The following is a 13,908-nucleotide window of genomic DNA, read 5'->3' as shown; positions in this document are numbered from 1 at the left end:
CCACCCTATCGGGCAGTGTGGGGACCTCACGCCTTGCATGTCCAGCTGTAGAACAGTTCCTCAGCAATCCATGCCGGGGAGGTGTTCAGTGGGGGAGCTTTGTCACCCAGTGTGATGTCAGCTTCCCCCGTATCAAAGCGGCCCTTTCTGTCGGGGTCCCCCCTTGGGTGCGATTGCCTCGTTGGTAGTGTCAGGGTGCGATATCCCAGCTCCACGAGACGCCCTGCTTGCGCGGTTGGCGAGTCCAGGGTTGGCAATGCACAGCGGGTGGGACCGTTCCTGGCGGACCAGCGCCAAGTGGCGAGACGCTCTACCAGTATTCATATAACTAGGTTATAGGATAACCTTTCGTTACAGTAGATCATATAAATCCTCTATAGAATGGTCATCACTAACTTATATCACATTAGTTAGATCATAGAAATCCTCAATGGTTACCACTCAATTATATCACATTAGTTACATCATAGAAATCTGCTATATAATGGTAATCACTAAATTATATCACATTAGTTAGATCATAGAAACCATCTTTAGAATGGTCTGAACAAACATTAAACTCACCTGCTTCATCATCTGTTGCATCCTTTGTATCACCACCAGTAGTACCATCATCTGAATCTGACAGACCACACTCACAATGATCAGATCAATATGGTGGTAACCACTAAATTATATCACAGTTGGATCATAGAAACCCTCTTTAGAATGGTAATCACTGAATTATATCACATTAGTTACTGTAGATCATAGAAACCCTCCATATAATGTCAATCATGGTAGTCTTAGACCATAGAAATCCATGGTAATTACTAAATTATCTCACAGTAGAACTCCTCTTTAGAATGGTAATCCCTGAATTATATCACATTAGTTAGATCATAGAATCACCTTGTCTGGTGTGTGTGTGTGTGTGTGTGTGTGTGTGTGTGTGTGTGTGTGTGTGTGTGTGTGTGTGTGTGTGTGTGTGTGTGTGTGTGTGTGTGTGTGTGTGTGTGTGTGTGTGTGTGTGTGTGTGTGTGGGGGGGGGGGGGGGGGGGCTAACCTGCTCCATCAGAATCACTGGTCTCCTCACTGCTTTCTTCATCTGAGACAAACAATCATAATAAAAATAATAATAATAATATGAATCTGTTCGACTCAGCCTCTCAGCCCAATTCACTGATGAATTCATGATGATAATAACAATAACAATGTAATAATAATTAATAATGATAATCAGTGTGGTTATTAATAATTGTCCAAGGCTATTATAGTTAAATAAAACTAGGTGTGAACATATTTGAGTTAACTGAAATAAAAAAGAAACATTGGAAAATAAAATTAAAACTAACTGAAAATATTGATTTACAAAACGAAATCAAATTAAATAAATATATACAGAAATGGCGTTAGTTTTAGTCTTTGTCAATTTGGTAAAATGTGTCAACACAGCAAGCATGAGGAGGCATTGGTGCATATGTCAAACATTAGAACGTCTGCACTTTATGCATTGCTCTTGATCTGCCAATTTTGTGCTCATTTTATGCCTGTCTTTTTTACGGCTGTGAAGCACTTTGAGCTGCATTTCTTGTATGAAAGGTGCTATACAAATAAAGTGTATTATTATTATTATTATTATTATTATTATTATTATTATTATTATTATTATTATTATTATTATTATTATTATTATTATTATTATTATTATTATTATTATTATTATTATTATTATTATTATTATTATTATTATTATTATTATTATTATTATTATTATTATTATTATTATTATTATTATTATTATTATTATTATTATTATTATTATTATTATTATTATTATTATTATTATTATTATTATTATTATTATTATTATTATTATTATTATTATTATTATTATTATTATGTTCATTGAGACCTGGGCCCCGTTCCCCGTACCTGGCTAACTGAGTTAGCCGGATAATTTCCAGCATAGCTTGACTTAAGCCAGACCTTTCTGTTCCCCGAAGTCGGATTTTCTAAATCACCATGGTAACAGATCAGAAAGTTTGAACCTGGTCGGGAGCAGGGTTAAGTTCAGTTAGCTGGATGAACCATGGCCACGCCCCCGCAAAGAAATGCCAGCTCGCTTCCTGAAATATTTCTCACAGTCTAGATCCCATTATACCATTCTGAATTATGTTTTTGTGCTTCGTTTTCCTAGAGGGGGCTTTTGAAATGTATAATAATAGAACTAAATGCTGATAATAAATCATATTCAGCCTATAGATTTACTTTGTCCTAAATAAAATAATGCACGTCATATACGGCGCTCGGAGTCGCGATACACACTGCATGTGGTTATTTTAATAACGGCGCATTGCAAATGTGAATCCCACGGGGATATTTTTTATGAATGAATCGGCCGTTTGGCTCTGATTAGTTTCATATATTCTCCGCTGTAGATTTGCTTAACGGAGCGCCCGGATTGTGTTTCATTCAAGCATAAAATTGAAGTGTCTATGCGTGGATTGTGGTTTTTGTGGATTATGAATTACGAGGAATCTGAGGATTGTTAAATTGTATCATCACTCACACGTTATTGTGATATTGTAACTGGGATTAAAATGTCTGATGAGATGCGCTGTTTGACGGATTTGAGCAATTGAATGAGCCGGTGACGTCACATTAATGCATTTGAGAATAAAGAGATAAAACTTCATTCAAAAGAAAATATACTAAACACGGGTCTCTTGTCCATTGATGGATACACAATGAATATATCCCATCTGGCACAGTGGTGCAACGGCTAGTGCTCACTCTTGTCAACCGGACAACCCGAGTTTGAAACCCCGCGTTTCCAATATATTTTTTTGGAATATAATATTAATGAATATACGCAAAAGTAGCCTAGTTTTAAGTTAAAATATTATAAATCTACATGCATTGAGGATGTCATTCTTTATATAGCTCTCAACGTGCACCAAATTGAAATATTTACATTGCAAAAAGAAAAAGAAAACTAGAAGAATGGGGATTCGAACGCGGGTCGTCCGCGTGAAAGGCAAAATGACCAACCATCACACCACGGTGCCAGACAAATGAAACATCAACCATACATCCATCAATGGATAAGAGAGCCGTATCCTTATTCTGAAACTGTTGAACTAATTATTTTCGCTAGCAAGATCTCATTTGATTATCCATTCCATAAACCTACTGCCAGCAGGCAAGTTTAAAGAAATATAATCTGATTGATTGGGGTAATGAGGGACTTAAAATTAGCCTATAGATTATGCATTTAACTTGTCGGCGAGGCTATTGAGCCGTACTGCAATCTGTTAATAAAGTTTTAAATCAATTAATCAATCAATGCCGTTAGAAAATCAGGATTTCTGCTATCGACACTTGCTGTCTTTTCAGCTGAGGCGGGCGCGCGCAATTATCCTGGGTCTCAAGTCTGGTTCAAATGAACGAGACTGAATCCACCTTCGAGGAACAGGAAAATCCCGGATTCAACCATCGGGTTAATTGAATCTGGATAATGGGACTCTTGATCGACTTAATTGAACCAGGTACGGGGAATAGGGCCCTGGATGTCTACATGACTGAGTCATTATGTTCATTGAGACTATATGTTTACATGACTTAATGACATTATGCATTAAGCACTATGGCATTGAACATTGGGTATTATGGCATTATACATTACGGCGCATCTAGAGCAAAAGTCAAGATACCTTGACATCAGTTTGGCATTATTCACAGCAGATTTTGTCACTACAATTAATTTTCTAGTTGAGTAACCTCCACTCTCTGGTAAACCCCCATATCACATCCTGTCAATCAATGTGAAAAAGGTTTCTGATACACGTGTTTTGCACTGTGGACTGATTTCTTGTCAGAAATTGTAATCCCTTCACAGGTTACACATTTTAGGACTATTAGCATGATGGATTTTGAACAGAGGCACAACTATAACCTATTGTAGAGTTTACTGTACAGTAAGTGATTTTTCCTGCCGCCCTGGGGGATCAAACCAGCAACTTTCTGGTCACAAGCTCACTTTGACATTTGTTTACTCAATTTTAAGATAACCTTGCTATGTTGTCTAAGGAGGGTCTAAGGATTACAAACTATATATTCAGGTTTTTATGACTTAGACTATGTCATGGAACCTGCTGTGTGCCAAATTTCAAGAAAATATGATAACATTTGTAGGAGTATTAGCAAAAAAACGATTTGGACAAAATTTGATTTATTTTGGCTTCTGCTATAGTGCCACCTTCAGGACTATTGGCCCCATATTTGAGGATGCCTTGGGGGCATACTGTAGGATGGGCCTATGTGAACCATTTTGTACATTTGCATGCATAGGAAGGTTGTTTTAGTACAAATGTTTGGCACTATTGGAGTGATTTTAAAACGGTTTTGTACTTTTGTCCTTTTACCGTTGATGGTAAATATGTTGGATGATATAGAGCTTCATTATTGTACATTACCTTGTCTGGTGTGTGTGAGTGTGTGTGGGGTCTAACCTGTTCCATGATAATCAGGGGTCTCCTCACTGCTTTCTTCATCTGAGACAAACAATCATAATAATACAAATGCAGTCCATTTAGTAGTAATAATAATAATAATAATTCTCAGTCTCAGTCTCTCAACTCACTGCTAATACTACTACTAATAATAATGATAATAATAATAATAATAATAATAATAATAATAATAATAATAATAATAATAATAATAATAATAATAATAATAATAATAATAATAATAATAATAATAATAATAATAATAATAATAATAATAATCAGTCTGACCCAGTCTTTCAACTCAACTCACTACTAATACTACTACTACTATTAATAATAATAATAATCAGTCTCAACTCAACTCATCAGACTGCACTCACTCTGTTGAAATTACATCTAGATTCAGCCACACCTTGTTAACTAGCTGTGAAACGGCTGCAAACAGTTGCACAGCAGCTAATGGTATGTGGAAATCTCTAGCTGTAGTTACACCCCTTGATGTAAAATGTAACTGATTAGAGAAATACTACGTCTTTGGACTTATGCTTGTTCAGACTACGAGCTACAAAGCTACAGATCATAAATTTTCAACAGAAGTCGGCGCCATGAAGCTACAAACTACTAGTTAGATCATAGGTGTGTGTGTGTGTGTGTGACTGTGTGTGTGTGTGTGTGTGTGTGTGTGTGTGTGTGTGTGTGTGTGTGTGTGTGTGTGTGTGTGTGTGTGTGTGTGTGTGTGTGTGTGTGTGTGTGTGTGTGTGTGTGTGTGTGTGTGTGTGTGTGTGTGTGTGTGTGTGTGTGTGTGTGTGTGTGTGTGTGTGTGTGTAGGGTCTAACCTGTTCCATCAGAATCACTGGTGGTATCCTCACTGCTTTCATCTCCTGAGACAAACGATCATAATAATAACAAGAATAGGAATCAGTCTGGCTCAGTCTCTCAACTCAACTCCCTCTAAATTATAATTGGTTAAATATATAGTTAAATATATTCTATAGAAATCCTGAATAAAATAGTAATCACAAAATGATATCACATCAAAACCTCTATAAAATACCAATGTTAGACGTAAAGCTTAGTGTTTAGTTAAAGGTTATGTAGCCTACTAAATAAAACAGCTGACTAACATTAGCTAGGTTAGTGTTTAGTTAGAGGTTATGTAGCCTACTAAATAAAACAGCTGACTAACATTAGCTTAGGACAAGGTTAGTGTTTAGTTAGAGGTTATGTAGCCTACTAAATAAAACAGCTGACTAACATTAGCTAGGTTAGTGTTTAGTTAGAGGTTATGTATCCTACTAAATAAAACAGCTGACTAACATTAGCTATAGGTTAGTGTTTAGTTAGAGCGTATGTAGCCTACTAAATAAAACAGCTGACTAACATTAGCTAGGTTAGTGTTTAGTTAGAGGTTATGTAGCCTACTAAATAAAACAGCTGACTAACATTAGCTTAGGACTAGGTTAGTGTTTAGTTAGAGGTTATAGCCTACGTTCATCCTCAGGTCAGACAAGACAGATACGTCCAAATGATGGTTAAGAACACTGATATCAAACTTGCTGTCTCCTGTAGTGCATTCGTGTTGTAACCAATAGATGGTGAATTGTCCAGCTATGCTTCAGTAATTAACTTAAAAGAACACGCCAACATTTGGGGAAATTAGCTTATCGTCTTCTCCAGAGAGAGACAAGAAGATAGATACCAGTTTCCTCTGTGCGTTCAGTAGAAAGCTATCTGGCTGCATGTTAGCCTAGCTTAGCACAATGAATGGAAGCGGACATGGCCGGTTAGCCTAGGCATTGTCCAACTAACACCTCTCCTGAAGGCTAACCGACCATGTCCGCTTCCATTCATCATGCTAAGCTAGGCTAACATAACAGAGGAAACTGGTATCTATCTTCTTGTCTTTCTCTGGAGAAGACAATAAGCTAATTTCCCCAAATGTTGGCGTGTTCTTTTAAGTAAAAAATAAAGGTATAACCTAGGGATGCACCGATCCGATATTGATATCGGATATCGGCCCCGATATGACTAAAATAGCTAGATCGGGTATCAGAGAAAATGTTTTGTTATTTAATTTGAATAATAAATAACAATTCAGTACATTTATATCTATGTGTTCATTTGTTACATTTTGTTTCACTAAGTTAGGAAAGTAATGTTTTAAGTCAAGCCTGATGTTGCCTTGTACATAAGAATGATCCCAGTCTCTGCCACACCATGAGGCATACAGTTTATTAATTGAACAATTAGTATCGGATCGGTACTCTGTATCAGCCGATACCCAAAGCCCCAGTATCGGTATCGGTATCGGGACTAAAAAAGTCTGATCAGTGCATCCCTAGTATACTCCCCCCCCCCCCCTGAAGGTAACCCTGTAGATATACAGGTAGAAAGGCTGACAGTGACAGACAGGTAGACACACACTAACCTGCTGGACTAGGTGCATCAGGTACGGAGCCTGTGGGAGTTGGAACAGTCAGTCAGTCAGTCAGTCAGACAAACAGACTGGTAGGTAGATAAACAGATGGACAGATAGATAGACAGACAGGAAGATAGACAGACAATCAGACACGTAAGTAAATATAGAGACAGGCAAGTAGATAGACATACAGGAAGATATACAGGTAGACAGACAATCAGACAGGTACTGTAGGTAGATAGACAGACAGGTGGTCGATAGACCAATAGACAGACAGACAGGAAGATAGACAGACAATCAAACAGGTAGGTAAATAGACAGACAGGTAGGTACAGTAGATGTAGGCAGACTGCATCCTCGTTCAGACAGATGAGAGTTTTACTGAATAACATCCTCATTCTTTCTCAGGGAGAGTCCATTGTTTCTCGTAAGATGTTTTTAGAATCTGGTGCCAAATAACACCTCCTCCTGTCAAACACCACCTCTTCTTGTCAAACACCCCCTCTTCTTGTCAAACACCCCCTCTTCTTGTCAAACACCACCTCTTCTTGTCAAACACCACCTATTCTTGTCAAACACCACCTATTCTTGTCAAACACCACCTCTTCCTGTCAAACACCACCTATTCTTGTCAAACACCACCTATTCTTGTCAAACACCACCTCTTCTTGTCAAACACCACCTATTCTTGTCAAACACCACCTCTTCCTGTCAAACACCACCTATTCTTGTCAAACACCACCTCTTCTTGTCAAACACCACCTCTTCTTGTCAAACACCACCTCTTCTTGTCAAACACCACCTCTTCTTGTCAAACACCACCTCTTCCTGTCAAACACCACCTATTCTTGTCAAACACCACAGGAAGATAGACAGACAATCAAACAGGTAGGTAAATAGACAGACAGGTAGGTACAGTAGATGTAGGCAGACTGCATCCTCGTTCAGACAGATGAGAGTTTTACTGAATAACATCCTCATTCTTTCTCAGGGAGAGTCCATTGTTTCTCGTAAGATGTTTTTAGAATCTGGTGCCAAATAACACCTCCTCCTGTCAAACACCACCTCTTCTTGTCAAACACCCCCTCTTCTTGTCAAACACCCCCTCTTCTTGTCAAACACCACCTCTTCTTGTCAAACACCACCTATTCTTGTCAAAAACCACCTATTCTTGTCAAACACCACCTCTTCCTGTCAAACACCACCTATTCTTGTCAAACACCACCTCTGGTTAAACTACCGCAGTGATCCATGTCATTATATAGACTGTCTCTGGTTAAACTACCACAGTGTTCTGTGTCATTGTATAGACCGTCTCTGGTTAAACTACCAGAGTGATCCATCTCATACTTATATAGACTGTCTCTGGTTAACACAGTGATCCATCTCATTCCTGTATAGTCGCTGTATTATTATATAGACTCCAGTCTCTTTTTTGTGGCTTGGTCCACTTACAAGATCCCCGCTAAAGACTTAAAAAATGTGTACAACAGCAGTGTATCATAAACCACTACTCATGGCCTGAAATGGGTCATGGGTCAAGTACTGTATATACGATGATATTAGCAGTATGTTTCACTGAGCTAAGGCTCTAGGATGAGGGGATGAACTAATTTGGTCTCAGACTGGAAAGGTTTAATAATCTGTGCAATAAATTAATTATAGAGTTGATTACGGCCATCTAATCTTATTGTGCAGTGAAGGATTATGAGGTGCGGGGCTTCATTGTATAGGATTACCTTGACAAACGTATTGGAAAACAACAGCTGCAGCCACTGACCTGTGCCTGTGGCAATGTGCCATGCTGGTAGGAAATGCATATGGATAATCCTATACTGGGCTAATGTGACCGACTGTGTAGAGGTTGATTTGGAAGTCATCTTGACCTTCCAGTGTCTAGTACCATAGTATAGAGAGGTTCATATAGAGACATTAGTAGTAGTAGCAGTTAGTAGTAGTATTAGTAGTAGCATCAGCAGTATAGCAGTAGTAGTAGTAGTAATAATAGTAGTAGCAGTGGTATAATAATAGTAGCAGTGGTATAATAGTAGTAGTCGTCGTAGTACGGGAGCAGGGGTGTAAAAAGTACCCAGAAATTATACTTAAGTGAAAGTATGGGTACCGTCTCAAAATCGTACTCAAGTAAAAGTCAGAGTATCTGGCTAAAAACACACTTGAGTAAAAGTAAAAAAGTTTCTACTTTTAAATGAGTTGTATCAGTCATCTATGAGTGTTTTATCAGTCATCTATGAGTGTTGTATCAGTCATCTATGAGCGTTTTATCAGTCATCTATGAGAGTGTTGCATCAGTCATCTATGAGAGAGTTGTATCAGTCATCTATAAGAGAGTTGTATCAGTCTTCTATGAGAGAGTTGTATCAGTCATCTATGAGAGAGTTGTATCAGTCATCTATGAGTGTTGTATCAGTCATCTATGAGAGAGTTGTATCAGTCATCTATGAGAGAGTTGTATCAGTCATCTATGAGAGAGTTGTATCAGTCATCTATGAGAGAGTTGTATCAGTCATCTATGAGAGTGTTGTATCAGTCATCTATGAGAGTTGTATCAGTCATCTATGAGAGTTGTATCAGTCATCTATGAGAGAGTTGTATCAGTCATCTATGAGAGAGTTTGATCAGTCATCTATGGGAGTTGTATCAGTCATCTATGAGAGTTGTATCAGTCATCTATCAGAGAGTTGTATCAGTCATCTATGAGAGAGTTTGATCAGTCATCTATGAGAGCGTTGTATCAGTCATCTATGAGAGTTTTATCAGTCATCTATGAGTGTTGTATCAGTCATCTATGAGAGTTTTATCAGTCATCTATGAGTGTTGTATCAGTCATCTATGAGCGTTTTATCAGTCATCTATGAGAGTGTTGTATCAGTCATCTATGAGAGAGTTGTATCAGTCATCTATGAGAGTGTTGTATCAGTCATCTATGAGAGTTGTATCAGTCATCTATGAGAGTTTTATCAGTCATCTATGGGAGAGTTGTATCAGTCATCTATGGGAGAGTTGTATCAGTCATCTATGGGAGTTTTATCAGTAATCTATGAGAGTTTTATCAGTCATCTATGAGAGAGTTTGATCAGTCATCTATGAGAGAGTTGTATCAGTCATCTATCAGAGAGTTGTATCAGTCATCTATGAGAGTGTTGTATCAGTCATCTATGAGAGAGTTTGATCAGTCATCTATGGGAGAGTTTTATGGTTTCAGACCTGAGTCAGCTGTGGAGGCGGGAGCATCCTCTGTATCGCTTCCTGGAGGAACACAACCAACAACCAACATCAAAACACACACTATCATTATGCTGCCCTTGAGCAAGGTACCTTTTTATCAGACATATTTGAGAGAGTTATATTAATCAAGTGTTGTTGTTTCAGACCTGAGTTGTCAGCTGCAGGAGTGGCAGCATCTGCAGCTCTGTCGTCACTGCCTGCTGGAGGGAGACGAGCAACATCAAAACACTGTCCTTGTGCTGACCTTGAGCAAGGCACCTTTTTATCCGACATATTTGAGAGAGTTTTATCAGTCATCTATGAGAATTGATCAGTCATCTATGAGAGAGTTATATTAATAAAGTGTTGTGGTTTCAGACCTGAGTTGTCAGCTGCAGGGGTGGCAGCATTAGCAGCTCCTTCATCAGTGCCTGCTGGAGGAAGACGAGCAACATCAAAACACTATTATCATGCTGCCCTTGAGCAAGGCACTTTCTATCTCCATGAGAGTGTTATCAGTCTATGCGAGAGGTGCATCAGTCATCTATGAGAGAGTTTTATCAGTCATATCATATGAGAGAGTTTTATCAGTCATCTATGAGAGAGTTTTATCAGTCATATCATATGAGAGAGTTTTATCAGTCATCTATGATAGAGTTTTATCAGTCATCTATGAGAGAGTTTTATCAGTCATCTACAAGAGTTTGAGTGGTATGGTTTCAGACCTGAGTCAGCTGTAGAGGGGGGATCATCTGCTTGATTGCCTCCTGTTGAAATACAACAAACAACCAACATCAAAACACACACTATCATTGTGCTGCCCTTGAGTAAGTCACTTTTTATCAGAATTCTGTGAGATAATGTTATCAGTCATCAATGAGAATGTGTTCAGTCATATATGAGTTGTATTAGTCATGTATGATAGTTGTATCAGTAATCTACGAGAGTTTTATCAGTCATGTATGATAGTTGTATCAGTCATCTATGATAATTGTATCAGTAATCTATGAGAGTTTTATGGATTCAGACCTGGGGCAACTGCTGGGGCGGTAGCAGCTCTTTCATCACTGTCACCTGGAACAACACAACCAACATCATCACCCACACTACCATCATGTTGCCCTTGAGCAAGGCACTTAAAGCTGAACAGTGTCAAACTGGGGCGGGTAAATGTCTAGAGAAATATATAGTTTTTAACTACTCAAATTACATGACCCAAAGTGCTATAGATAAAAACAATTGTAATCAAATTTATTTTAATTTCATTTTAACATTAAAAAAAAATATATCTAATACATCCACAGAGCGTTTAGAAAGGTGTGGAATTAAAAGTATTGGTTTATTATTTAACACATTTTGGTGGGTCCAAAATTAATGTTGTTGTTTACATGTATCCCCTCCCTACTGCCCATTTTCCCATGTGGAATGCGCCTGATTGGATCAATTACAAGCTGGTGCTCTAGTGCAACATCTAGTGGCTGAATGTTATTTATGGCACCTTTAACTACAAAAAAAGTTACTGAGATTTGAATGTAGTTAACTACCACCCAGATACTGCAAACAGTAGTTGAACTAATCATTTAACTACATGTAGTTAACTACTCCCCAACACGTCCATCGTATGGTTGTATTATCTTACCATTGAGGTGTCCTAGCAAAGAAGCAATTCCTCCTGAAACACAACGGAACAGTAGCTCAAGACAACACATTTATACTAGGGATGGACATTTGAAGGCATATCAATATGTGAATATTCTATAAACATTTTGTTAATTGATTAACCGAACCAAATATCAGAGAAGTGTAATTATCTCGGTAGGTGTACGAGGGATTTTCCTGCATCTGTCAGTTTGGCTCATTTAGGCTGTATATCTCCTACAGTGGCTGTACTGTATATCTCCTACAGTGGCTGTACTTTATATCACCTACAGTGGCTGTACTATATATATCCTACAGTGGCTGTACTGTATATATCCTACAGTGGCTGTACTGTATATATCCTACAGTGGCTGTACTGTATATATCCCACAGTGGCTGTACTGTATATCTCCCACAGTGGCTGTACTGTATATATCCTACAGTGGCTGTACTGTATATCTCCTACAGTGGCTGTACTGTATATCTCCTACAGTGGCTGTACTGTATATCTCCTACAGTGGCTGTACTGTATATCTCCTACAGTGGCTGTACTGTATATCTCCTACAGTGGCTGTACTACAGTATATATATCCTACAGTGGCTGTACTGTATATCTACCACAGTGGCTGTACTGTATATCTCCTACAGTGGCTGTACTGTATATCTCCTACAGTGGCTGTACTATATATCTACCACAGTGGCTGCACTGTATATCTCCTACAGTGGCTGTACTGTATATCTCCTACAGTGGCTGTACTGTATATCTCCTACAGTGGCTGTACTATATATCTACCACAGTGGCTGCACTGTATATCTCCTACAGTGGCTGTACTGTATATCTCCTACAGTGGCTGTACTGTATATCTCCTACAGTGGCTGTACTGTATATCTCCTACAGTGGCTGTACTGTATAGGTAAAATCCATTTCCCATAATACAGTATGTCCCTTCATTTAAAATTGGAGTGGGGATGTTTTTAACATAACAACAGTGATGATATTTTTTATTATATTTTAGGTTTAGAGGTGAGTCACGTTTTAAAGATGGAGTGATGTGTACTTTCATTGTTAAAGACAGGAGAGGTTGTGTACTTTTGTTATACTTTTTGTTACTTTTTGTACTTTTGGCTCAGGTATACCATGGATATATTCTAAATGTCATAGCGGACACAGTGGTTGTTGAAAGGTTTTCTAAACAGACTGTTGGCTCCTCGTCTGAAGGGTTCATATACAGTATATAGGCTATGTGTCTAATAGTCTGTATGTATAATCAACTCTTTCTCTTGTCATCTCCAAACAGGCCATTATAAGAGTTATTAGGTAGATGAAGTTAGATGATATGTTTGTAGTGTAGTTACCATTGTCTGCTCCAGGGGGCTCTGGGGAGAGTGGAGAGCGAAGGGTGATTAGAGGGGTGCTGGAAAGACTAAGAGACCTACCGTTAACTCGCCCAGAGGGCAGCGAGAGAGAGAGAGAGAAAAGAGACTTTTCTTTTGCATTTTAATATTATGTGTACAACATATTGACATATTGGTAAATAGAGTCTTATGTGTCTTTCTGGCATTGTATTCTGTCAGTCATGCCAATGAAGAATTGACTCCTGTATGAGATCTAGAGCTTGACAGGAAGATAGAAAGAGAGACAGAGACAAACAGACAGACAGACAGACAGACAGACAGACAGACAGACAGACAGACAGACAGACAGACAGACAGACAGACAGACAGACAGACAGACAGACAGACAGACAGACAGACAGACAGACAGACAGACAGACAGACAGACAGACAGACAGATAGACAGACAGATAGACAGAGAGAGAGAAACAGACAGAGAGAGAACACTAGTGTCTTTTGTGTCATCATCAGTAGTGAAACATGGCGTCTGGTTACAGGATCATTGTACTGAGCGTAGAGCTCCTCCATTGTATCTTCTAGCTCTGGAGGCTGTCTGAATGTCCATCTGTCTCTCTGTCTGTCTATTGATCTTGTATAGTATGTCGTCTTTAAAGGCCCAGTCAGTGATTCAGACGTAAACAAAATGAGTAGCCCCACCACCAAACATTTTGATTGAGCTCTTGATACAACGACTAACACAAGACAGGTCAATTCGTTTTTTAATAATTGTATTTACTG

The 13,908-nt window shown here is 38.5% G+C and overlaps 1 protein-coding gene across 5 annotated transcripts in view; it reads right to left on the bottom strand.

Annotated features, from left to right (window-relative positions):
* The window catches only part of stm (starmaker), a 33,633-nt gene that overhangs the window by 17,281 nt on the left and 2,444 nt on the right, over positions 1–13,908 (bottom strand). For 2 of the 5 annotated variants that reach the window (XM_084313496.1, XM_084313493.1), the window contains exons 3-14: positions 13,132–13,152; positions 11,777–11,809; positions 11,167–11,211; positions 10,863–10,904; positions 10,518–10,571; positions 10,305–10,358; positions 10,138–10,179; positions 6,922–6,951; positions 5,330–5,374; positions 4,494–4,535; positions 1,046–1,087; positions 565–621 (exon numbers count right to left, since the gene is read on the bottom strand). In XM_084313496.1, the coding sequence (XP_084169622.1) occupies positions 565–621; positions 1,046–1,087; positions 4,494–4,535; positions 5,330–5,374; positions 6,922–6,951; positions 10,138–10,179; positions 10,305–10,358; positions 10,518–10,571; positions 10,863–10,904; positions 11,167–11,211; positions 11,777–11,809; positions 13,132–13,152 (507 nt within the window). The remainder of the gene's footprint in view (positions 1–564; positions 622–1,045; positions 1,088–4,493; positions 4,536–5,329; positions 5,375–6,921; positions 6,952–10,137; positions 10,180–10,304; positions 10,359–10,517; positions 10,572–10,862; positions 10,905–11,166; positions 11,212–11,776; positions 11,810–13,131; positions 13,153–13,908) is intronic. The other 3 variants (XM_084313497.1, XM_084313495.1, XM_084313494.1) reach the window with 3 other exon arrangements.

Source organism: Notolepis coatsorum (genome assembly GCF_963971535.1).
Source record: "Notolepis coatsorum genome assembly, chromosome: 4".
In the NCBI taxonomy this organism is placed as follows: Eukaryota; Metazoa; Chordata; class Actinopteri; order Aulopiformes; family Paralepididae; genus Notolepis; species Notolepis coatsorum.
This window is presented reverse-complemented; position numbering and strand designations above follow the sequence as displayed.